General features: G+C 40.7%; 1 protein-coding gene across 11 annotated transcripts in view; it reads right to left on the minus strand.

Annotated features, from left to right (window-relative positions):
- Positions 1-215: 215 nt before the first annotated feature.
- The window catches only part of AAK1 (AP2 associated kinase 1), a 173,353-nt gene continuing 147,829 nt past the window's right edge, over positions 216-25,739 (minus strand). For 3 of the 11 annotated variants that reach the window (XM_030310755.1, XM_032592657.1, XM_030310754.1), the window contains 5 exons: positions 18,013-18,114; positions 16,891-16,992; positions 15,381-15,491; positions 13,531-13,641; positions 216-3,579 (listed from right to left, as the gene is read on the minus strand). In XM_030310755.1, coding sequence (XP_030166615.1) covers positions 2,450-3,579; positions 13,531-13,641; positions 15,381-15,491; positions 16,891-16,992; positions 18,013-18,114 — 1,556 coding nt within the window. In that variant the 3' untranslated portion in view covers positions 216-2,449. Of the gene's footprint in view, positions 3,580-7,530; positions 12,609-13,530; positions 13,642-15,380; positions 15,492-16,890; positions 16,993-18,012; positions 18,115-25,739 lie in introns of those variants that run through there. The other 8 variants (XM_030310765.1, XM_030310764.1, XM_032592658.1 and 5 more) reach the window with 5 other exon arrangements.

Raw genomic sequence — 25,739 nt, forward strand, 5'->3', positions numbered from 1 at the left:
AATGTAATTTAGTCAAACAATTTTCATGCATCACTCAATAAAAACACAAAAGTAATTTGCATGTTTTTACATTCATTTCCTATTCAAAGAATGTATTTAGAGTCTCCACCCACAATAGGTCTCCAGTGAGAATAAAAAACATTGCAAGCCCATGCTTGACAAATGATTCAACTACGTGATAAAATCACCATGATTTTATCGATTTTACCTTGAGAGCTAACATGGCTACTTGATTAGGAAGAAGTGATCAAATAACCAAAGGAAAGACATTTTGCAGGGCTATTACGGAGGTAATCCTGAATATCTGGAAGAGTGAGTGAGAGCGGCCTTCTCCTTTAAGAGTTTCTGACATGGGGTGAGTACCTCCCTGAATATTCCTATCCTCTTAGCTCCTGCTTTTGAGGCCTTTAATTGATAATGGCCAAGGGAAGAGTCTGGGGTGCAAAGTTCCATATGCATTAGCTCAAACTACTTATTCAACTGAAAAAATGATTTTGCATCAATTGTTACACAGAAAAATCAGAAATAATCACTGGGAGAAAAGCAAACTTTTAGAGGGAACATTTCGCATTCCCCAAAGTGAAAAAGACTGGTGTGGCTGAAAACTCGGTGGAAAACCACTGCTGATAGCCCTGATCCAGTGCCAATGATCAAAGTTTATCTTTTAACATGGACATTTGAAATAGGTGGAGACTACACTAGAAAAAGTCTTGAAAAGTTGCCATTCATATCCTACCACCAAGACCCCTGAGCTTTAAATTTAAACAGTGTGATACCTAATCAACTGCAGTATGAGTCTAGCATTCTGGCTTGAATCTTGGATGAATTTCCAACTCTTTTACATCATTAATTTGGTTTGGTAAGTAACCCTCCCAACTTCTCCAGCTAACAGAGACATCACTAACATCTATTATTACAAGTAACAGGAAGCTTTTGGGTTGAAACATGGCCCAGCAGCTCTTTCCATTAAATTGAACTTCCTCAGCAGAAATCTTCCCATAGAGACACGAATTTCACCTTAAGGCACTATAATAAAGGGTATGAAAACAGCCGGGAATGAGTCAGATCTTTCCAGAAATAGAAGACATTTCAAAACCACAACTCAGTCACCTACCTGGCCTACTTCAACATCTACAGAGGACAGAGAATTGAAAGGTTTTCATGGCTAGCTGATTCAGCCCTTTTCTCTTCTTCCAAACTGACTTACATGTCTCGGATTTCTACTTCCTCAAGAGGCAGTGGAGAAAGAAAGCAAGGAATTGGAAAAAACAAATAAGGAAGCAAATCTAGTTTGTAGCCTAGTCTCATGATGAATTCCATAGTGACAGCATGGAGTGCTCACAAGTTTTAAAGTAGTTAATAAAATATTACTAACACCATATACCCAATGGTTAGAGCTGTAGCAAGGTGCTCTTTTCTATCGTTCTGGGGGGCGGGGAGAATTATAAAGATAATTAATTTTTCAAGACCATGTACAGGGAATTTGTTAATAGCAAATAGCACATTTTGGAGAAAGAAAAATCTATTCTAAAGCCTCAGTTGCAGCAGGATTTTCCTACACATTCCAATGAATTCAATTTTGCCACAAGAAAAGAACTAAATAAAAACAGGGCTCAGATCAATTAGGTCAGGAGACAAATGCCAGTAAATGAGTGATTGTGGAGGTAGGTATAGTATGACAGGATTTACCTAAAGGAAAAATGCTCCCTGTGCACACACACGTGGCACACACATACCTGTGCACTCCTGGTGATTTAAAAAGCGTGGGCATGGGAAGGCTCAACACTGTTAGACATGAGCACAGATATCTCATCTGTTTGCATTTCTATGTAGGAAAGGATCTGACACACGTTACACACCCACACTCATATGCGTGAGAGGCCAGCCTGGCTCGCACAGACTCAGAAACAGATCCAGAGAATCCTTGTAGAGTTGCTGGTTTTACAGGAATGATTAGTATCTGCAGGATCACACTTCCTTTTGATTTGCAGGATTTTTATCTTGCATTTCCTTCCAGAAATATGCCCTTTGCAAGAGCATTAAGTCAAGTCCTGAAGGGACTAATCTTGTGTCCTCCAATGGACATGACTCAGAACGGAAACTGCAGGAATAAACCTTGCAGTAACATGGCCCCTTTTGGTTTGGGGTGAAGTATTTCTGGATTCAAGCAGTTTTGGGGCAAACAAAGAAAGCAGAGTTCTGGGTGGAGGTGGAGATGGAAATGCCTGGAAGTCCAGAAATCAATATAAACAAAAGAAATGAGCATAACTTAAAGGGGTTTCAGTTAAGTATCACTGCAACGGAGTTTGTTGAGCACACAAGTTCTGCTGATACGTGGAACTGAAAGATAATAATTGGTGTATTTCTTGAGATAGGCTCAGCTGGGAGTGACGTGGTAGGTACTGAGGGTGGGGTAAAGACAAGAGGCCTAAGGCTCAGGTTATCGCTCCTAAGGTTTCTGCTTGCCTGATTTTGAAGGAAAGGGTGCTAAAGCAAAAGGATCTGCAGGTGGCAGCTCCATAGTCCTGGAGGAAAGGGATGTGATGGAAACAGAGCCAGCTATCGACTGTTTGTTGGTCTGTGAAACAATTTTGTAGGCAGCAATGGGCTGGGCTTCTGGATTTGGCTCATCTTCTGGGCTATAGTGACGGGAATATTTGGATAAAGACTGGGGGCGGAATGGTTTGCCAGCCATGGGGCCTGAGACAGCTTCTTTCTGGGGCTGAGGTCCTTTGTTTCTGTCGTTAGGATGACCCCCAGGTTCCAGGGAGGATCCCCTGGGAGAGATGCTGTCTAGATGGTCTGCTGCTTGTACAGAATGGGAGGGGTGGTTAGACTGTTGGACAAAAGCAGCCATGGAATACTGAGCTCGGACAGGGGCATACGCTGCCCTCTCTAGGCCTGGGAGCAAAGGAACATCGTCAGTCTGGTTGAGGAGACTGGCCTGCACGGGCAACTCCTGGGAGGCGCTCTGGGCAACTGCTAATTCCTCCATGCTCTTCTTCTTGGTAAAAGGAGCTCTCAAGAACACGTCCGCCTCCTCTGGCTGGGAAGGAGCCACACTGCCCTTGGAGAGAAATGGAGCTTTGGAGAAAATATCCATGTCATCAGTTGGAACCCTTGAGCTCCTGAAGGGAGCTGTGGCAAAAACATCTGGCTCCCCAAGACCATCAGTGGTCGGTTGTGTGAGGGCTTGGAACTGGTTCTTTCTTCCACCTTGGCCTGCTTTTGCTTGTTCAGTACAGACTTCTGGCTGAGTGAATGGAATGGCTCCTCCCAGTTTCCCTTGTGGAGGCTTGCAGCTCTCATCCTCTTCTTCAGACTCCATGAGGAGAGGTCGGGACCCACTGCAGTCTAGCATGTCCCCCTCGAGATCAGTCCCTTCCTCTTCGCTGCTGTGGAATGAACTGTTGCTTGAAGGGCCATCTCGGGCCAAGTAGTCAGATTCTAAATTGTTCTGAGTTTTCATGCCAGGTACTCTGGAGGGATCTGGATACAAGGGAAGGCCTTTAACACCCGCTGAGTCTTTAAAGTGCTCTACAGTTATTACAGGACAGGGATTGGGCTCTCTCTGGAGACCTAGAAAAGCACAAAAATGCAGAATTAATGCACAGATCAGTCCAACTCTCCTTGGAACATTTAACGGTCAACCCGCGGCAGAAACATTGTGGGACCAAATAATAAAGGTTGAAAATGGAAAAGGAAAAACAGAAAAATAAAAGTCAGGCAAGGAAACTGCACACAAACTGGAACACAAGCAATCACTGTATCACATTTTGGAACATGATCGGCACAATGTACAGGAAAGGAGATGAAGATGTTAGGCACACAGACATTCAGCATAACTATGAGCTGCTCCTACTCGCGGGGCCAGACACGGACACCTGCTCTACCTGGCACTGGCTCACGATGGAATGAAAACAAACCCAGTCACTCATGTCCACATACACCATGGCAGTTCTGCATTATGTAGAAGTACTGTCTGGGGACAAATGCAATTCAGTATCTGACATGTGGTCATCTGCTCCATGCTGCCTGTATCTGAGGACAGATTCTTCCCAAACCACCCCCCTCCCCGCCCCCACCACCACCCTGGAAAAGCAGCAGAACACGGCTGCTTGATAAATACAAGATTTACATCATAAGCACTACTCAAAGAGCACAAGAGTGCCCCAAATACCAATACTGAAGGCACTTTCTAAGGGGAGGAGACATAGTCAAAATCATATTAAATAAATCACCTTCAGCTGGAATTGCTCTGGAATTTTGTTTTCAGTCTTCTAAGTTACCAAAGATCTCCTCTGCTTAAATGAATCTATGATAAAGTCCTTTAGGCAGAAGGAGTAAAATACAAGGATAATTACAGAAATATTTGCAAACTCTAATCTACCAGTCTACTTCTATTTAGATAGAGGTGCCTTAGGGTGCTCTGGCTTTTAAAATCAAATAGACAATTATCAGAATGCAAGACAGCTTACCTTCCAAGAAATATTAGCAGGTTAGAAGTATGTCATTGGGCACATGTTAGCAAGAGGGCAGGAAAAAGGCATATGTAACTAAGCAAGAAGAATCCAGAGAAAGGGTGGTTGGGGGTAAAGATATCATTTCATCATGGGTTTCCCAACCCACCAGGCATTTGGTACAATGGTTTGGATTCTGTAGACGACTTGGAACCTCTGTACAGAGGTAATTCCATCATCCCCTCCCCACATTACCCTCTCCCCTTCCAGGCAAATCATTAGCTAGTAGAAACTTCTGCTAACAATTATCCCCTGCTAAGGTTTCTGCTTGAATTAAGCACACAGAACACAGCAGAAGCGGCATCAAAATCAGTTTATTGGGAAACCAGTCACTTAGAGGCATTACATTGTATGCAAAGAGATGTAGAGAGAGATCGGAACATTTTAGAAGATACGGTACAAAAATACTCGTTTCTCGGAATTCTATTAACTTTTTAGCAGTGCTTCTTTTTAAACAGCTCTGAACTTAAATATCGTTTTCAGAAAGAAAAAAAAAGGTGGGTGCCCCCCTCATTTTCTAAGAGTTCAAATGCATTCAGTGAAATTCCTGATTAGAATCTTTAAGTAAAATTCTGTACTGGTGCCAAATGGCTTTCTGAGTAGTGTTTGAAGAATATGATTTTGAAGAGGATAAGTTTTTTCTTTGAGCAACAGCTTTAGTATGTGTACCTACACAGTGACTTGAAAGCATTAGTCAGCTGACAGGAAGTAAACGGAACAGCTTCTTTCTTGCATGGTCAAGCTAATAATGGCATCATAGCCATCAATAATGAAAACTGAACAGTTTGACAGGAGTTGGTGTTTTGGGGAAATTTAAATTGAATTCCGTCAGATCAGTTTGTGTGTAGAGAATGCCAAAAAGTAGCTACCTATAGAACCAGGGGCACTTCGGATGCCTGCGGTCTTAGATTACATTTCAAGAACTATCAGGTACCAAGTAGAGATGCCCACATCCAGAGCTGGACAGGATGGAAGAACATGCTTAACCTTTCTAGATTACTTAAAAAGTGGGTTCTTGGTCGACTGGAAACCTGGCACACTAGCATATTCTAGGATTTTGATGGTAATAGGAAAACTACACCTAAAACTTCAAGAACTTTTAAAAATTCACAAGCACAGTCACAAAACCCCTATAACATTGAGTTTGCAGGGAAAACTTACTTCCTGTTCTTCAAAACAAGGCCAGATCCATTTCTATTTTTCAGCATTCTTCTGCCTTCTAGGGTTGGAAAACTAAAGGATTTTCCTGAGAAGGCCAAGTCTCTTAACCTCTTCATTCTTTTTAGAGAAGGTGTGGTAGACTACAGCAGAGAGCAACTACCCTTTGCAGCTCTCCAAGCCGGGCATTCTGGAGACCAAAGAATGCCGGTGGGTTCGGGGATGCACAGATATCCATGCTCTCTCAGCGCAAGAAACAAAATGGTCAAGAGAAGGAGAGGTTCTAAATAGCAGAAGATGGACATTAAGTTTTGTTGGCAGTTACAGGTTCTTTCTGGAATATGAGTGTGTTCTAGTAGGGTAGGGAAAGCACATGTTTTCAAGGTGAACAGTCCTTGTAGATGAGGATGGCCTTGCACTATTAGGAAAACATGTTTGCAGAGGTCTGGCTACTAGCAATGAAGGATTTGCACTAATTTAACCTCATGTCTTGGCCCCGTTCCTCTGGTAACCAACCACGCATAGCAGATGCCCCATGACCACAGAGCTCAATGAAGTTAGCCCGTTGTCCCTGAGGGGCGGAGGGCTTAAATCCAGGACATGGTCCTACAGTCTGCACAAGGGTCTTTCATATCATAAAGCCTAAAGTAGGGCATTTTGTTCTCATTCCCTCAAACTGTGTTATGTCTCTTTTCACTGTGGTTTTGTGCGTTAAATTAAGCAAGAAGGCAAGACATGCTTCTTTTTCTTGCTGTCATGTAGGGCTGTGTGCAAAGTTAAGGTTAAGCACACTTTTTGAAACTTCTATCAGGGATAATGCCATTTTAGTCTATTTTGAGGCTCCAAATTGTATAGATTTCCCTAAGAGTTCACATGCTTTACAGAGTAGGAAAGAAGTCCCCAAAAGTATCTGATGACTTAGCAACTCTCCTCACTAACTGCCTATTAACTTCCAAAGCAACCATCAGTGTTGAGTGATTTGGGGTACATTTACCCTCGGAATTTTATCTGATGAACATAGTGAGAGGGTCATCAGAGTGCTTTCAAAAAAATCAAAATCTGAAGACTTAAATTTTAGGCTGGATACTCTTTAGTGCAATATATCATGCACAATCCAGAATTTTTCTTTCCTCCATACTACAAACTGAAATAACAGGTACAGGGAGTATCAAAGACCTAATTCTTGCTAAAAATGGAAAAATGAAGACTTGGGGAGTACTGAGAAACCTTCTCATACATTTAGCAAATAGAAAGCAAAATATCCCTTCATAAGAACGTCAGAAATGCAGCACCAATTGAAAGTCACACTCTTGGAGCCAAATCAGGGAATCAAGAGGTGTACATCAAATTAATAATTTCCACGACCTTTTAGCTTCAATAATAAAATTAAGGGTTCTACCATATGTTGTGCAGTGGCATTAAGACCCATGACTGGGGAATAGGGATTTGACGGGAACCAGCATGGGCCAGTGATGCCGTGCCTCTCAAGCCAGTGGAGCAATTAAATGAGATTTCTCCCTGGGCATAAAACTGCTGTTGCCAACATAAAATGTTTAATTAAACTGGCCTGGGTATATTAAAGATTAAATTAGAGGAGGACAGCTGCAAATCTGTGCTCCGTTTTCAAACCCGCATCTCGTCATATCAAATGCAGGCTCACGAGGGTTTTATTCTCCCTGACTCCATGGTAGCCATGACTCATTAAAATGTCCTCAGCAGGTGTCCGCACTTTCCTTGTGCACAGCTACTTACTGCCACTCAACAATGGGTTTAAATCCTTTGTGCAAAAGTAGGTTTTCAGATTAGGAAAACAGCAGCTATTTTAAGTTATTTACATCTGTGAACATCAGGCTCCTGGTTGAACAGATAAGTCTTTATTCCCCTGTATGTTTACATAATAAATTGTTTACAGACTTTTTTTTTATACAATATTTGCGTAGCAGTGTTTAAATTTCATATTTTTACTGTACAAGGTAGCTTCGTGTACCTGTTTGCTTTGTCTTCTTAGGGAGGACATGATAAAGACCTGTGGTAAATATACAACCATGTGATAAGGGGGGGGGGAGGTGCAATAGGGTAGAGCAGAATACTCACAGGAAGAAGAGTAAGGTCAGGATACTACCATCAAAGTGGGAACCAAGGAAGTGTCTTCCATTCAAGCAACTACCACCATTTGGCAACTCTGCATAAGTTAGCATTACCCAAAGAAACTCCTTCCTCCACCTTGGTGAAAGGAAACCCGGGATAAACAAAGTAGTATCTTGTTACAGATTATTTGAAATGGAGGCCATCTGGGATTCATTTTGACTCAAGAAACCCAAGTACATCCAACTTCAGGAACATGACTAGGGTGGAAAATGAAAAGACTAACTTTGTGTTGGTAAAATTATAGTCTCTAGAGAGGAATAAAAGACAGTTTTGTATTATCTGGAGTGTTTCAGTAAAGATTTCATTTTAAATATCCCTCTGCTAGTATCTCTGTTCTGCCCGGCAGCCTCTAATTCACTTAATTCAGTACTTTGGGCAATCCTATCATTTTTGTCCCCAAACTAAGTTAATGGCTACACGAGCCTGGTAATCTTACAGTCAGAGAAAGTTAAAGACTCCTGGAAATTTAGACAAACATCATCATGGGAGACTTTACTTTGGCCCAAGATACCTATAGTGTGCATTTATTCAGGTGAACTCAGATCCCTCCACACTTCTGGGCTGAGGTCAACCCAGAAGGTCCTCCTCTTCCCATACAATTGCTGAAGGCAGACTGTTCCTGACTTGGGGAAAACTGTGTTAGTTCGAATCAAAATGATCAATTACCTGTCAGCAGAGCAGGAAAAGAGTATTATAAACAAAACTAATTATTTCATCTTGAGAAAATTTTTCTTGAGTTTGTTTCCCTGTAATTATTAGCAATCCAAGTTCTATAATTCTACTTCAGAAAGAGCCAAGTCCAGTATCAAATGACACTGAACAAAGTGACAACCTCTTTCGGAGGTATTTTAAAATCCACATCTTTCCATTTTCTAAACTACTAAAGACAGGTGAAATTATGAAAGTTCCCTTATTCAGAGGATCAAGGAAATTAAGAATGATAGTTGTCGCTTTCCGTTATAAGCTCCTCTCTGGGAATTTTCTGTGGATTATTCCTTTTACTGTCTTTAATAGTAACCACATTTCATCTGAGGTGGGTGGGTGATTTTGTTAAATGTTACCCTAAACCAGGAGTCATGGAAAAGGATCAAGAAAGAGATGCTTCCAGATGCTGAAAGCAATACTAATTAGATAATAATTCAACTGATTTTCCTATACCTTATTACCTTCCTTGATGGTATTTCTAAAGAGAGGAGTTTCAAAAATAACTTAAATGATGGCAGCATCATTAGAGTAAGTATTAACTTCCCAAGTAAAACCAGATGCCTTTGAATGGAACAACACTCAATTAGCTGTCAAAATTCTGGTATGTCTGCTAAAGAAGTCATTAATTATGATCATAGTTAGAAGTGTCTATTTAAACCTTATCTCCTCTGAGTCCCGTGTTTTTAGAAACACTGGGACCTGAATTTGGTGATCTAGTTATTTGAATGCTTTAAAGAAAAAAAAAAAACAACAAAATGCCAACAATTTGTTATGTGTTCTGGTATAGTTACTACTCTTACACAGTTGGATTAAAGCAAATCAGAAACATATGCTTATAGTATCTGCCCATCTTTAAGTGTCAGATCACTGATTTTATGTTTTAAAAGAATTGAAATCTTCTGACACTGTTTTGTTGGAATAGGTAGGGTGTGTGAGTAATATTAAAAAAAAGAATCTATGTCCCAAACTGTCCAGTAATGCAGGCTTCTATTCAGTTAACCAAGAAAGAGCAACCCAAGTTAGTAAAAAGTCCATTATAATTCTCTAAAATGTAAATACTGCTACAGTAACAGTAAGAGCTACAGAAGGTAACTGAAGAACATCCGGATTATACAAATCCTTCATAGTCCTTCCAAAGCATAATAGTATGTACGTAGAAGTCTAGAATTCCATAAGCTTAAAGACCATCTAGTCCAAACCCATCATTGTATAAAAAAGGAACAATAGCTCTTAGAAGTGAAGAGCCTGCTGAAGGCTGCTTGGCCAGTGACCGGAAAAGGTCAGGGAGAGATCCCAGGTGACCTGGCCTGTCCTGTCCAGGCCTCTTCAGCTGGCCCGGCCTCCGGTTCCATGTGAAATGAAGTGGATGGACTAGAGACTGGTCTCTCCGATCCCTCTTGTGGAGTTCGTATGTCTACCCGTTATCAGCATACCTCACTCATATCAAATAAACCCTTTTAGCTTAGGGATGAAGTTATAAACTAAGGGAGGTCCCATTTGCTGAGTCACTCACATGGATACCTTAGCAGAAAAATAGTTCTTCTCTATGAGGCCCCATTCCTAAAGAACAAACCCAAGATGATTTCATGTCATTATCTCCCTCAGACTTCCTCCATCCAGTCTCTGGCTGCTAGTCTGTTCATTTTCATTAACAGTCTCCATTAAGCTTTATTGAGCCAGATGACTAGATAATATATCTCAATGTGATTACGGGTAATACATGAAAGGAACAATTTAGAGATACCTAATTTCTAAACTGTACTCTTCATGGTTTCAATTAAATTGAGAAACTAGATATTTCATTATATTTCTAACATGTATATGTATGAAAAAAATCAAATTGGAAAACATAGGCATAAAACATTGTTCTTATTTAAAAATAAACATTTCCTTCATTAGATTATACATTCTTTCTATGTCCAGGAAAAAGAATACAGTTTTGATCTTCAGTAATATTCCTGTCCACAAAGGTGCAAACTGAGTCCCATTTTCACTGCTATCCAATCATGGAGAGCTCTTCAAGGATATCTTTTTTTTTTTTTTTTTTTTTTTATCTTCAGCAGGAAGGTGGTGCCTCCCTCAATTTTGGAAATGATCCATTATCCTAATAGAGGGCTTTACTTAGCTCATCTAGTTTCAGCTGGCACAGGAAGTATTTAAAGTCAGGAGGAAGACTGAAAGATTCAGACTTTTCCTCCGCTGCCTTTCAAAGGCTGCTCTCACATTTCTGGGGTCAAAGCTTGACCTCCAAAGTGCAGTGTTTTGCAGGCTGTTGTTGCTGCTCAACTCCCTCCCCCCCCCCCCCCCAATAAAGTGCAAACGTGAGGAAGGAGAAACAAAAGTACTAGATAGAGAAACAGGCAAGTGGGCTTGGAATTTTATTTGTACAAATCTGATCAACTAAGAGTTTCCCTTCTGATCATGGAAAACGGCACTCGAGGAAGAGAACCACAGCGGGTTGCTCTGTGCCCACCTCTTTTTCAAAAGGGCAATTTTATAAAATTGCTTTCTATGTAAGGAAAAAAAGATACACTTCAATGAGTAAGTACATATACAGAGGGTGACCATGAGGCATGTTGTCATGTCAGTGCAGGGTCCTTTATTTATTTTATGAACAATATTCTAAGGTTAGTGAGGAACTACGCTTTGTTTTGTTTTTTAATCTAGGAAGCCAAGGAAAACCAACTGAACATATTTCATTGGCTGCATCCTTCAGTTCCAACATCAGAGAGAAAGAAAGGTAAGTAGCCAGAGTCAAATTGTGCCCAGCTTGTAGGCACACTTATTTCTGATTATCTGAAAATAAACAACATGCTTATTCTACAAAGACAGAGGACCTGCTGAAAGCTTAAAGCAACACACAAGTCTACTCAAAATGATTCCATATGTTACACTGTAGGATTGCTGTGTAGTTATACAAGGGAAAGAGGTCAAAACCCTGTACAGACACCTGATATCAGACTTGAAACGCCAAGTGGAAACAGAACTATTCAGCGTCTTCATTTATACACAATTTACAATATTTGATTCAAAATAAAAATCACAAGAAAAATACATCTGTTTCTGCTACAATTCCTTCCCCTCCCCCATCCACCCCCCAGTGAAAAGTCTTCTAATAAAAGGTATCATATTACCACCATTGTCTTGTTTTGGTCTAATTCTGAGATCCCGGCTTGGGACAGTTAACATGAAAAGGAATGGCAATACTTGGGTTTTATATAATGTACACATTTTATCCAAGGATCTCAAGTACTTGCAGTCACGTCTCCAGATCTGAGAAATCACGGTTCAATGGAAGCCAGAATGCTGGATGAATGCTGGGCAGGTTGCATGGGGTGTAAAATCCCTTGGCTAAGTCTATGATCAAACAAGGTCAAAGCTGGTTGGCTAGAGCTGGGCTCAATTTCTCTTTTCAAATATATCCCATCCGTCAGTCAGTTTTACCCTCTCTTAAATCACACACTCATCTCCAGGCTACTGCCTAGAGTTAAGACCAACTGAAGAAGCCATGTCCTCATGATAATGCAGCAGCGTAAAAAGCAAAAACAGAGAAACACATTCATCAGCATCTGGCCAAAGGAGACAGGGGTTGGGAGGACTGGTGTGGGAGGCCATTCCTAGCAAGAATGAGACAAAGGTGTCAGTTCACTAGTTTCAGTTACAGTTAAGCTTTTGGTGGAGTTGATTCCAGCAGAGGTGAAGCTCATGGCATCTAGCGCTTGATTTAAGATAATGCTATTGAAGAGGGGTAATGAGAAAACACAGCAAACTAACAGGGAGGAACTGGCCAAGGAATATCTGGAGGGCCAAAGTGATTTTCTTTCCTTATCATTTCTACAGGAGAAGGCAAGGGGTAGGAGATAAGGGCTGGAGGGCCCCTTATTAGCAGATTTTTTAAAAAATCATTTTTCTTATAACTCCGTAATGAAAATGTATATTACGGTATGAAGGTTACAGAACTGCATCTGCTACTGGGTCACGGCTACAGGTCTATGAGCTGATCCACCAGCAGTAAAGACCTGGCTAGGTTGGGAAGACTGGACTCAGAGCTCCCACTGCTGTTTCTAGAGTGCCCACCTGGAAGTGGAGAAATAGGAGTTCAGTACAAAACACAGAGGGTTAAGGTTTAGATGTGCAGAGCAAGCAAAGGAGAAACAAAACAAAACCCTGGAGAAGCAACAATTTACATCTGCAAACTCTTACGTGTTGATTTTTAAACATATGAGTCGGATATGCACCACCTCCCACCAGAACTTCAGGCACTGTGTGCACACCATATCACAGGCAGAACACCTTGCAGAGAGGATGCTGTTTTCAAATGCCTATACATTTTGCCTGAGAACTGCTGGCTGTACACTAACTTCCTCATGATATCGACTCATCTCTCTGATAAAGTAAAAATCAACAGCTGTTGCTTTGGGGAAAAATCTGTTATTAAGACCACTGTGATAGAAACATGCTTTAAGAAATATAGAGATGGTCCCATGGTAATTCAGTGTCTCATGGCACATTCAAATGGTTATAATCCATCAAAGAGGAAAAAAGATGCTCCACAAATGTCCAAAAGATACAAATGATATCAAAGCACCATGCTTAATCTCTTTGGGAAGAATATTTATTATAGATTATTCAAATCATGCTAAAAAATGTTCAGTGCTTTTTTTTTTTTTTTAAATATATGTATATATGACTTCAGGTTTCTACTGACTAAAGGTCACTTTATTTTTGGCTTGACACTTTGTAAAACCGGGTTTTAGTCAAAGAGTTAAATACTTTTCTTCTCTCTGAATAAACACCACAGTGACGTTTTAAGGTAACTACATCTCCATCTGTATCTGTGTCTCTATCTTATACTGGTCCAGCCCCAAGGCCTGTCATTACCCCAGTTCCCTTCACTAAGTGTTGATGCTTTCTTCCCTCTTGCAGATTAGGCACATTACTATTTTGTAAACAGCTGTGATGCCAAGTTCTTCTCTTTTCCCCATCCTCTCTTTCTTACCTTGTGGGTTTTTGGTTATCAATACAGGAATAGGGTCAAACTCATCTTCTGCCACCTTGTCCGAGCCCTCAGGGACATCAAAACCTGAGATGAGATTACTATCTTCTGCAGCTTAATACAGAATGCAAGTACACAAGCAGAAACAACAGAGGCAGAGATTAGCAAATGAGAGAACATGTCAGAGGCATAAAGTTCCACCTATACAATCACTGTTGTTTTTGAAGATGAAAATGCTTATTTTCATGAGTGGAAACAAAGGTAGCAAAACTGAAAAATAGGGAAACAGAAAAAAAATGGTTTCAGGCTGGCCATGTTAAGACTTTCATAAATGATTAGGGAGAAGGGTTATAGAATGATCTCTACTACCATTTTAAGACCTTTAATTGTAGTTATTGTGAAATCTCTCTTCAACGTCAGTAATTCACAAAGGCACAGGAATTAGTCATTTATCTTCCTTATTGAGCAAACAGGGGCCTGACTAACAAACAATATTCAAGAAACTCAAAGCTAGGGGCAGGGGGGAGGTAATTAGTAGTAACTGCTGTATACAAGGCAAACAAAATCTTTCTGAAAAGACTTGCTGTCCTATGATTGGGAAGAAAGACTTTCCGACAACTCTGATGCCTCAGGGAACGTTGGGGCCCAAGATCACATGCACTGAGATTTCAAGCAGAAGTCTGTTAGATATCCTTCTCCATTTTGATAAAGACTATCCTACCAGCACAAGCGCTAGCTGAGCACCTATTCTGCAAATGCTGCTTCTCTGTAATTACACATTACTGCTGACACACTCCTGCCAGACATAATTGGTTAAAAACACATACTGTATAAAAACATAATCATTTTAATGTTGTCAAGGGTAAAAACAAAACCTCAGCTCTTACCACTGCAAACCATAAGCTAATTTTGTTTTGTTTTGTTTTGTTTTTTAAGTAGGCTGTATGCCCAGCGTGAAGCCCAATAAGGGGCTTGAACCACAGCTCTGCGATCAACACCTGAGCTGTTATCAAGAGTTGGACACTTAACTGACTAAGCCACCTGAGAGCCCCAAACTAACTGTTTTTTAGTCATCTCAGGGAGGCTTACTTCTTGAATTTCCTTCAGAAGAAACTTACATTGTTCCTCTTCTATATATGTGCTCCTTCCAGAAAACCAATTTCACTACCCAAGTACAGAAAGAAGGTTAGTGAATGCCTGCATAGAGTAAGCCAGGCTCTGTGCCTCTCACTTCTACGAACAACTCACTGAAGAGAGCCCAATTCAAGCTACTTCTGTCCAGGAGCATTTCACACCACTATTAACCCAAGAGTAAGAAGTGAAAATGGTAGATCAGAAAGAGAAATCTAGTAACCAATCATGACTCAAAATTCGAAACTTTTATAAGTTCAATCTTTGAAGACTGACTTTGAGGACTTGGCCTGCTTCTTTAACATAGCAATCCCTACTCAAAAACTTTAAATCGGATTTGATGAAACAATTTTAAGGTCTCAGGCTAACAAGTATCGTATTAATTAATAATAAAAGGGAGTCAGTGGATAGTCAACGCAACCATCTACATGCGCGGACCGCAAAGGTACGTAGCTCTGCCTTTAATGGAGACCATGGACTATGTGCATTCCAGGAGACTGCCAGAAAGCAATGCCTACACCAACCTGTTGTCTAAGCCTTATTAGGTACTCTTCCTGAGAGGGATTCTAACACAGAGGCTAAGAGAACAAACTCAAGTTTTCCATATAGAGGAGGGGGCTAAAAAACTTCACTGCCAAAGACTTTTGGTAAGAAAAATTCTCAGAAATCATTCAGATCTCCTTTAAGGATACACGTGCCCCAGAGGACAGGAAAGCATTTACCTTTATGGGCTGGAGCGGATATCGCTATGGGGGCAAACTCTTCCAGCAGGTCAGTAGTAGGGTTAGAAAGCAAGGAGCAATCAATCAGGGAATCTTCCCCGGTGAGAGAATCTGAGTCCAGATTAACAGCATCCCAGGTCAGTGATGGCATTAAATGGCACACACAATACCATGAGATTAGATCTTAGCCTTTAAGTTACTGCATTTACATGTTATACATATAAGCCAAGGCGAGAAAAGAAAACCAAAAGTAACATATTAAGCCCGCCGAATTTTCATCTATAGTAAGATATATTTCTAGATTCTCTTAACATTAACATATAAATATGGAATAATTCTTTGCTCAGAGGTTGCTGGGTAAGCAAGTATGTGATCTGGATGCCAATAAAACTTTAGCAACTTAGTTCTCAGCAAATGCTATTTGGGAAAAAGGACTTTGCAACTAAAGAGTTTCATTTAAACTTCCCCTAAACATTTATGGGAAAAGGTACTATAGGATGAAGTATCTAAGTTGACTAGGAGGGGATTGTCCCTGACTTATTATTAGCAGAATACGACACGGTTAAACAATACTTTATAGAACTCAACTAGATGCCCATTTGAAACAAAACAATCTTGCTTCTTACTAGCATACTTTAAATTTGAATTGCTCCTCTGGACACATGACTTTCACTTTTAGTTAAGGAACAGAAGGAAGGCAAAATTCAGAGTTCAAGTATTTTCACATACAAATTGTTCTCTGGGAAAGTTTTCTAAGAGAAAACAGTCAAGTACGCACAAGAGAAAGGAACCACATTATCTTTTATGTTCATTTTTTTTTCCACTTAAATGTAAGTTTATTTTCACAGTTCCTAGACTTCCAATGGTTTCTGTTCCAAGTTAGAAAATCAGACTCTTTTACCAAAGTTGACTATGGACTCGATAAAAATGCAGGTTATCAACTCTGTATTTATGGGCAGTTGAGGAATTCTATTAAGAGCGAATTTTGAAATTCAGGTGAAAGCAATGCTGAATCCAGGGGAAGATTTCAACTCTGCCTACAATTTAACAGCAAACCAGCTATCTAGGATTAAAGCACTGTGCTGAGGACAGAATGTCAATACACAGAGCAGTAGCTCCGTGAAGTCACTGACACGGTTGTATAGAAAGACTGAACAGACACCTTAGCGGAGTTAAGGCCATCCTTGTAGCTCAACAGAATTCTTTGGGGAAGGAGGTGGAGGGAACCTGCCACCAGTGAAAAGAATCTTGAATAAATAAACACTGTAACCAGAGAAAGCCCAAGGACCACTCTATAAAGAACATGGCTCCAAAAAGCACTCTGCTCTTTAGCAAGGAAACACGTCACTAAACAGCGAGAAGCTGGGGCTGTAACCATACAGAGCATCCATTCTAGGAGGAACTAACCAGGCTGCAAACTAAGCCCAGGATCATCTGCTACAGGTGGAAAGGCTGGCTCCGAGGGCCACAACAATGACCAGTCCCTGCAGCTGCAGGACACCTGACTGACCTGTGCGGTTCGAGGTCACAGATTCCGTCTGGGATGGAAGGCGCTGGGGTACCGGGGGCTCCAGTCCCGGTATGAGACTCTCAACAGCAACATCGGCTTTTTCTTTTGTGATAGAGCATTAAGAAAGGAGAACAGATGGTAAGGGAAAAGGAGTCAAAACGTTCTTCAGACAATTCTGTGAAGGCTTCCTTCTACAGGTGTCTAAAATGCCAGTCTCGGGCAAGATGGACAGCACAGTAAGTTACTTTATTTCTGCTGCTTTGAGTGTCTGGGCTTCACTGATTGAGCAGGCATGTGCAAGGTTAACCACTATAACTAGTCTTGGTGAGTTCCAGTTTTTATAGATAAATGTAGAACACGAGTCACCCAGCAGATTTCTTCCATGTCAGAAGACATAGGCTGAAAGGCACCATAGTATCTTCTGGTAATTTTGCCTTTCTTAAGGGATAAACTTGGGGGCAGACATCCTCTGTGCCTGGCGAAGGTAACTAGTCCATTTGAAATCCCACCCCATGATGTGGCCGGGAGGTATTCTGCACTGTGTCACATCCCGCAGCGGAAGGCCCATCTCTACAGGGTCATGGCTTTCCTGGGTTCAAGGACTATGTGCCCTGGAGTACAGGGGCCCTGCACATCTTGTAGTTCATGCCTGCCTTGCTGTAGAAGCACAGGGAAATACCAAACTGAGCAGACTAAGCCCCTGTCCCGGACTCTACTCATGGGGCTTCACCACTGGGCAAGTGTTTTCTGTTACTGATACGGGGCACATACAGAGGCCTTCTAAAGAAGAATCTGCTAAAGGTAAGGTCCCAGCTTGAAAGCAACTTCTTTCATCAAGCTTCTGTAATTAAATGTGAATTTTTCCATTCCTCCTCATTCATAAGAAATTCCTTTTGGAAATCTCAGGCTATCAAGCAAAGCAAAAATAACAGTGTGGTGCCCCTGGAAAGGCAGGGAAAACACTTCATTTGGGGCGATAACAAATGAGATTAAAGGAGGCTTTGTGGCATTTCCACTCCCCAGCAGGGCCATTCAATAGGGATCTGTTAACCAGGTAGTTATCATTCTCGAAACAGACACATAGATCATGCAGGGCTGAAGAAACAGAGATGATGACTTTACCAATTACAGCATCGGAAGTGCTACCAAAAGGGTCTGTCATAGGCAAGAGGTCAGGGAGCAGGAGAGAAGTGTCAGGAGATTTGAGTCCCTCAATTAGTTTTTCTAGGTTGGGCAGAGAGGTAAAGAGAAAGCAAAAATGCAGTGAGATATTAAAGCAAGCTGAACATTTATCATTTTCTATGCAAACACATTTTGGGGTCAAAATTTTGTTTAGATTCATCATAAAAATAAATACTGTTAGTATCTTTTACTGTTAATCACAAATAAGCTTTCAAAGTTCAAAGTTTAAAAATGATTATTTCCCCAACTGAGGTTCATTTTGTAAGTCATTCAAGATACTTCCCTACGTGTGTTTGTTTTAAAATTTGAGATATAGGGGTGCCTGGGTGGCTCAGTCAGTTAACCGTCTGACTTCGGCTCAGGTCATGATCTCATGGTTCGTGGTTTTGGGTCTTGGAACAGGCTCTGCCCTGGCAGCTCAGAGCCTGGAACCTGTTTCAGATTCTGTGCCTCCCTCTCTCTGCCCCTCCCCGCTTGTGCTCTGTCTCTCTTTCTCTCTTTCAAAAATAAACAGTTTCAAAAAATTTTGTAAAAAAAATAAATAAAATTTGAAGTATAAAAATTTACCCAAAGGATACAAAAATACATATTCGAAGGGGCACATGTACCCTGACGTTTATAGCAGCACTATCAACAATAGCTAAATTATGGAAGGAGTCCAAATGTCCATTGACTGATGAATGGATAAAGTAGATGTGATTTGTGTGTGTGTGTGTACACATATATACACATACATATGTATATATGCATGTGTATGTATATATGTATATGCATATGTATATATGTGTGTATATATATATATATATATAAAAACAAACAATGGAATATTACTCAGCCATAAAAAGAATGAAATCTTGTCATCTGTAACAACGAGGATGGCATTAGAGTGTACTATGCAAAGTGAAATAAGTCAGAGAAAGATAAACACCATATGATTTCATTCATATGTGGAATTTAAGAAGCAAAACAGATGAACATAGTGGGGAAGAGAGAGAGAGAGAGAGAGAGAGAGAGAGAGAGAGAGAGGCAAACCATAAAACAGACTCTTAACCATAGGAACAAACTCAGGGTTGCTGGAGGGGAGGTTGGAGGGGGATGGGTTAAAAGGGTGATGGGTATTAAGGAGGGCACTTGTTGTGATGAGCACTGGGTGTTGTACATAAGCGATGAATCCCTAAATTCTACACCTGAAATTAATATTACACTGTATGCTAACTAACTGGAATTTAAAACTTGAAAAAGAAAAAAAATTTTTGAGGTATAATTTACACTGAATAAAAGTCAACAATTTCAAGGGCACAATTTGCTGAGTTTTGACAAATGTACACACTCATGTAAGCACCACTGAAATGATGTAAAACATTTTCGTCACCCCCCAAAATACCCTTATGCCTTATTCTGGTCAGTGCCTTCCTTTTACCCACAGGCCCTGGCAACAACTGAACTGCTTTCTGTCCCTACAGCTTTGCCTTTTCTAGAATTTTCTATAAATGGAACCATGCAGTATGTCGTCTCTTCGGTCTGATGTCCTTGATTCAGCATAATGCTTCTGAGACTTCTCCCCAGTGTGGCATGTATCGGTAATTTGTTCTGTCTTATGTGGTAGGAGTGTTCCACTGTATGAACGTACCACATTTTATTCAATCATTCACCAGTTGATAAGACATTCGGTTGTTTCTAATAGTTTTTAGCTATTAAAAATAAAGCTGCCATAAACATATCCATATAAGTATACGTTCATACCCCTTCCTTAGTTGTGAACATTTTTTTTGGACTTGCATTTAGAAATGGTTTATAACTCAGCAAGTGAATCAAAATATGCCTAAATTAACTTCAACCATCACTTATTGTCTGCCAATGGAGAGTGTGTGACAGGCTGCCACTCTTATCATTCTATGGTCAAATCTCATGAAATTCACGTACACCTGCAGATGGATTACTTTTGATGTCATTTGGCTAAGAAACAAAAGGACGTAAGAAGCCATCAGATTTGTCACACCTAATAACTTAATGTGTGATAAGTGCACACATTAAGATTCCTTCATGATTCTTTCAGCCTTGATCCATCAATAAATCTCTATTTACCTTCAACTTATTAATGGTAGAGCATTAACTTGAAACAAAATAATGAGTCATAGAATCTTACAGAAAGAAGGGAATTAAGGTCTCAAACCTCCTTTTACTTGCAAGGAGGTTAAGGCCACATAAATTCTATAACTTGCCCAGTTAAAGCCTGTTGACATTTTTTTTTTCTATCACAGAAATACCATGCCATTAAGATAAAACTAAAATTAAAATGTTTGAGAAAAAAAAGTGACTTAAAGTTCAAGTATGTGTATATAACGTTTTAATGAATCTGCATTCTTCCAGGCTATCAGGAATCAAGTAAAGATGAAATTGATATTCGTTGAGTGACTGAAACTGAAATTTAGGTGATCTGTAATTTAAGGTGATCTTTAACTACACAGATGAAACAAAGTAATGGATTTTAGTGTCTTGGCAAGGTAATTTGCTTTCGTCCACTTAATATACTGCCGAAAAAGATATTTTTATATGTGAGACCAATTTACCATCTTTGGAGTATATGGCATGTAGGTTATCTTTGAATTAAATGACAATATGCTACATTGCTCATTTACACCTGATTTATATTGAAGAAAGGAAGGAAGGAAAAAAACAACTTTTCAACAGCAGGGAAAAAAACCCCAGGGTACTAACCAAGTATACCAGTGTAATCACATCAGCATTAATCTTGCATCGTGCATAACATTCTATTAGCAGACAAGATGTTAAAAATATCTGACAATTTTTAGCATACTGGCAAAAAGAAGATGTTTCCCCAAAAAGTCCAAGTTTTGATTATTCTGAACACTAGCTTTTGTTTTATTCCCAAAAGAGCCTCTTTCACATACAGAAAAGTAATTATTTGCTTCTTTCACTTTCAGCACCCATATATTTGCAATCTTATGAAGCAACAGATAAAAAGCAATGACCCCAAATTACTTGCTTATCTTTCATACAGCAGTTTATCCAGGTGCAAAACCTTAGGCTAGCCACATTCAGAGTGTGAATTCTAGCCATTCCAGTGACTGGTTGTTACCGTGAGGCTGTTCCTTTAACTTCTGTCATTACCTCAACTGTAAAATGGGAGATACCTCCCACCATCCTTCTGTATTGGTCACTCAAGTATCATCTCTTCTAAGCCTTTCCCTCAAGTATCATCTCTTCTAAGCCTTTCCCTGTCCTCCCTGCCACATCAGGAAACTTCTGGAGCCCTCTGCACTCTCTTCTCTTGCAGCCCTTACAATGTGACTGAAGGCAGAGAAGGTATGTTATTAATCTCTGTATCCCCAGTTCTCAGTTTCCTCTCATACCCTATGTCACATGTCTGTGGCCTCATTGGGGAGGTGGGGAGAATGGGCGATCAAGTGGAAAGTCAGGTACCTCAGCAAGAATCGACTATTTTCATTAGCCGTTAGCAAAAAGCTGATGTGAGGGGCTAAAAAAGTGTGTGTGTGCATACATGTGTGCATGTGTTGTGTGGTGAGACAGAACAGGGTGGGGATGGGCTAAGCTACCAAATGTAGAGAGGCTTATCTTCTGACCAAACAGTAACATGCTATTCACATGGATGATCTGTGATGACACTCGAATACTGGAATGTGGGAAGGAGGAGCAGGGACAGAGCAATAGCAGACAGAGAACTAGGAGTGGGAGCACAGAGCCACGGCCTAAGTAAGGTGGACAGCATGTACAAAACCAGCCTGTCCCACCCTCAGCACTACTGAAATGACAGAAGACTCTCAGTTACTCCGTGCGGGTGCCCAGGTGCCACTGGAACTACCGTCATCACTTCCATTTGCAGTTCAAGGTCAAACATTTTCATTCATTATTCACAAAACACCCTGGGTGTGGGAATACTGATAGAGTCGAGAAGAATGGACATAGACACTGTGAGAATGTGTGACTTGCCCAAAGTCATAGATGGGACATGGTAGAGCCCGCACTTGATTTCACGGTTTCCCTCACGTGCTGCCTACAGGGTCTGCCTGTCTCCATTGACACAGGAGAACAGGTCTTCACATAGACATGGTCCCATGCCCAACGGCCAAGTTATCAAAGACATGTTGGCCCTGGAAGGAGCCTCGGATCTTATTCAATTAGCCTTCTCATTTACAGATGAAGAAACTAGCTCCAGAAAGGTGAAGCCACCTGCCTGAGAGCTAACAGCGGGTCAGCCACAGAGCTAGCTAGGACTGTGGCCCAGACCTTCTATACACTAGAGATTCAGTCCTCTGGCTTAACGAAAGCTTTGGTTGCTTCAAAATGTAAAGCCATTAGAAGTCACACCTCAAGCTATTACGGCTCATTTTTGGTCACTGTAAATGAAGAACTTGAGAACAGGGTATCATGGGAGGCACGAGAAAGGCTACAGGAGGCTGAGAGTTTATAGCCACAGCCTGCAGGCCTCACATGTGAATCAAGGGCCAGCCTTGATATCACTTGTGTTAGGACTTCTGTTTTATGAAGACACTCTGAGACTATGTGGCATGAAGGGGATGGGTGGGGAGGAGCAGTGCAGAGAAGAGAGTGGTAAATTTAGGAACGTGTGCAGGAAGCATTAAGATCCCAAACCTTAAACAAGTTCTCCACAGGCATTTTGCAACCTGTTGATATCTAATGGAGCCACAGATGCCTGGGATAACACTAGTGAGAATGGGTGAGATTCCAGGTTTTACTCAAATGCCTTGGTATGAGACCAGAAAAAGCAGAATTCCTTGAATAAAGTGAAATGTGAGAGGAGGCAGCATGGTCCGCCAGACAGAAAGAAAAGGCACAAAGGGACAGAGACCTGGGCTCTGCACTAAGTTGATGTGACACTTTGGGCAAACCATCATTGTTCTCTGGATCTAAGTTTTTCTTATTGATAATATGATAAAATGAAGATACACTTAAAGATCCTATCCACCTCTAAAAGCCAATTGTCCAAGGGAAAAACAGGGAGCAGGAACTAACCAGCTACTTAGAAGACGGAGTGCTTAGAGAAGAAACTGGAGATCTGAACTGGCAGCGGCCGTGGGGAAAGGACCCTTGGAGGGCACCGTGGCAGAATGGGCAGGAAGGAAGATGACTGCCCCAAGACAGCTGTTCAACACACAAACTCAGCCCAGACATCTATGGCCAGGGGAACAGGGTGAGAAGGTGAGGGAATATTTAAGCTAGATCCTCATTTGAAAAAAAGAATGGATGTCTTAAAAAAAAAAAAAAAAAAAAAGCAAAGGGAAAAAAACCCAGAAACCAAGAAACAGAATCTTTAAATTTTTTTTTTAATGTTTATTTATTTTTGGCAGAGAGAGACAGAGCGTGGGGGGGGGGGGCAGAGAGAGGGGGACACAGAATCCAAAGCAGGCTCCAGGCTCTGAGCTGTCAGCACAGAGCCCAACATGGGGCTTGAACTCACAGACAGCGAGATCATGACCTGAGCCAAAGTCAGATGCTCAACCGATTAGCCACACAGGTGCCTCGCAGACTCTTAACTATAGAGAACAAACTGATAGTTACCAGAGGGGAGGTGGGTGAACTAGGTGATGGGGATTAAGGAGTCCACTTGTGATAAGCACCGGGTGACGGAACTGTGGAATCATGATATTGTACGTGTGAAACTAATGTAACACTGTATGTTAACTATACTGGAATTTAAAATAAAATTACATTTAGAAAAAAGGAAAAAACACGTGTTTCTTGTTTGATCCCTTATTACAAAAGTAATACATGTTTATTGTGGAAACTTGGGAAATACGGAGAAAACAAAGGGTAAAAGTAAAAACGACCCATAATCTCACTTCGAGAGATACCCGCTATTAACAGTTTTTAGAGAATACCCTTCCAATCTTTTCCTCTAAATTCTGATTGTTTGATAAATATTTCAGCATACCCATATTTTCTCAGAATAATATTTTAGGAAAGAAAAGAGAAAGTAAACGATTAGGATCTGAGTGTAGTCCGTTTTATTACACGTTCATCAAGCCCGAGGTGGTGGGGTCTTCACTCTTTACCAAGCTAATGGCAGAGGTTATGGCATCCCATTGTTTCATAATTGGCTCTTCTTGGATTCATCGTAATGATGAACTTTAAAATATATATCTATATTGTTGGTAATTTCTATCTCTTCTTTTATGAAGAATATCTACTCATATTTTTCTGTTGGTGGTATTTCTTATCACATCCCCATTACTATACTCAGTTCTTTCTCAAGTTTCTAGGGTTCCCAAATAAGAATGAGTCAGGTTAAGAGCATGGAGTTGGGCTGAAATCACAGTGAAAGGACTGAGAAGGTGGACCCGTGAAGCAAAGTGGGCACAGAGTGAGTTAGCCCGGCCAATGGAAGCTGAGAATGCTTTTCAAGGAGAGAGTTGCTAGTACTTTGAAAAATTAAGAGCAGACTTAGAAAAAGGATCTTTTGAGCACCTTCCTCTCTCCTCTCAAGCATAATAAGTCAAGTGGCATTGGGGACTAGGGAAGAGAGGAAAAGGTAGGAATCAATCCACTCCAAAGTCTTCTCTTAGGTTTCTCTCAAGACTTACTTACTGAAAGTATCAACCACAAAGCAAGAAGGTAATAAATCCTTCATAAAAGCATCTAAGGTTAGATAATCAAAACTGCTTCCTGATGGGAGACTGGAATATAGTACAAGTTGTGAGCTTTCTCTCTTTCCAAACATCAAAAGAGAGGATAGGTATCTATTTAGAGGCTAAACAGGTTAAGGGTTTGCTCAAGAGCCATTCCAGGCCTAATGAGGAATTTGACCACGAACAGTAAAGCAGGTTGATCTAATGAACAGGAAAAGCCTGATGCCAGCCCCCATCAGAAAAGATGATTTGGTTGCTACAGCTTCGTGGCTTCGGAAATTTACATCTTGTCTGAAGTCTTGTGATGAGAGATGCTGTTTTTAAAATGCAGTCACTCTAAATAGTTCCTATCATTGAGAAACTAGACACTAAACTGTCTGTAACATCTGCAAGATGGAAGCAAAAGTCAGCCACCATGCCCCATTCCAGGTTCATTTTAGGGAACTGAATCTGCAGAAAGAGAAACTTTCCAGAGCAAAGACACATAGGTGATCAACCTTGGGCTTTTCAATATCATGAAATAGCAGTTGGAAGTGAGGAATATGCCAGGAAGATAGCTCTGAGAGGAATGCTTATCTTCACAACAAACCACTAAGAAAACACAGCTTCTCCTGTGGACTTTTTGAGAGATGATGAACTACCATAAACCAGGAGGTACATTTTAAAAAAGCTGTTGATTCTAGGAAGTGGCACTTATGAGGCAACCAATGCCTGCTTGCTGAGTCTTGTGGAACACTGATGTTGAGAAGTCAGCATTAAGGAGCTGCTATGAAAATCTTTTCCTCAAACTCTAGTGCTCTGCCCGTAGGGATGTAAAAAGATGTAGTCGCTATGGAAAATAATATGGTGGTTCCTCAAAAAATAAAAACTAGAATTACCATAGGACCTGGCAATTCCATATCCGGATATATACCCAAAAGAATCTCGGGTCTTGAAGAGACATCTGCATACCCATGCTCATGGGAGCATTTTCACAATAACCCAAGTGAAGCAACCCAACAAAAGAGGAATGGATAAACAGAATGTGGTACACATATA

The sequence above is a fragment of the Lynx canadensis genome, chromosome A3, assembly GCF_007474595.2.
Source record: "Lynx canadensis isolate LIC74 chromosome A3, mLynCan4.pri.v2, whole genome shotgun sequence".
NCBI lineage: Eukaryota > Metazoa > Chordata > Mammalia > Carnivora > Felidae > Lynx > Lynx canadensis.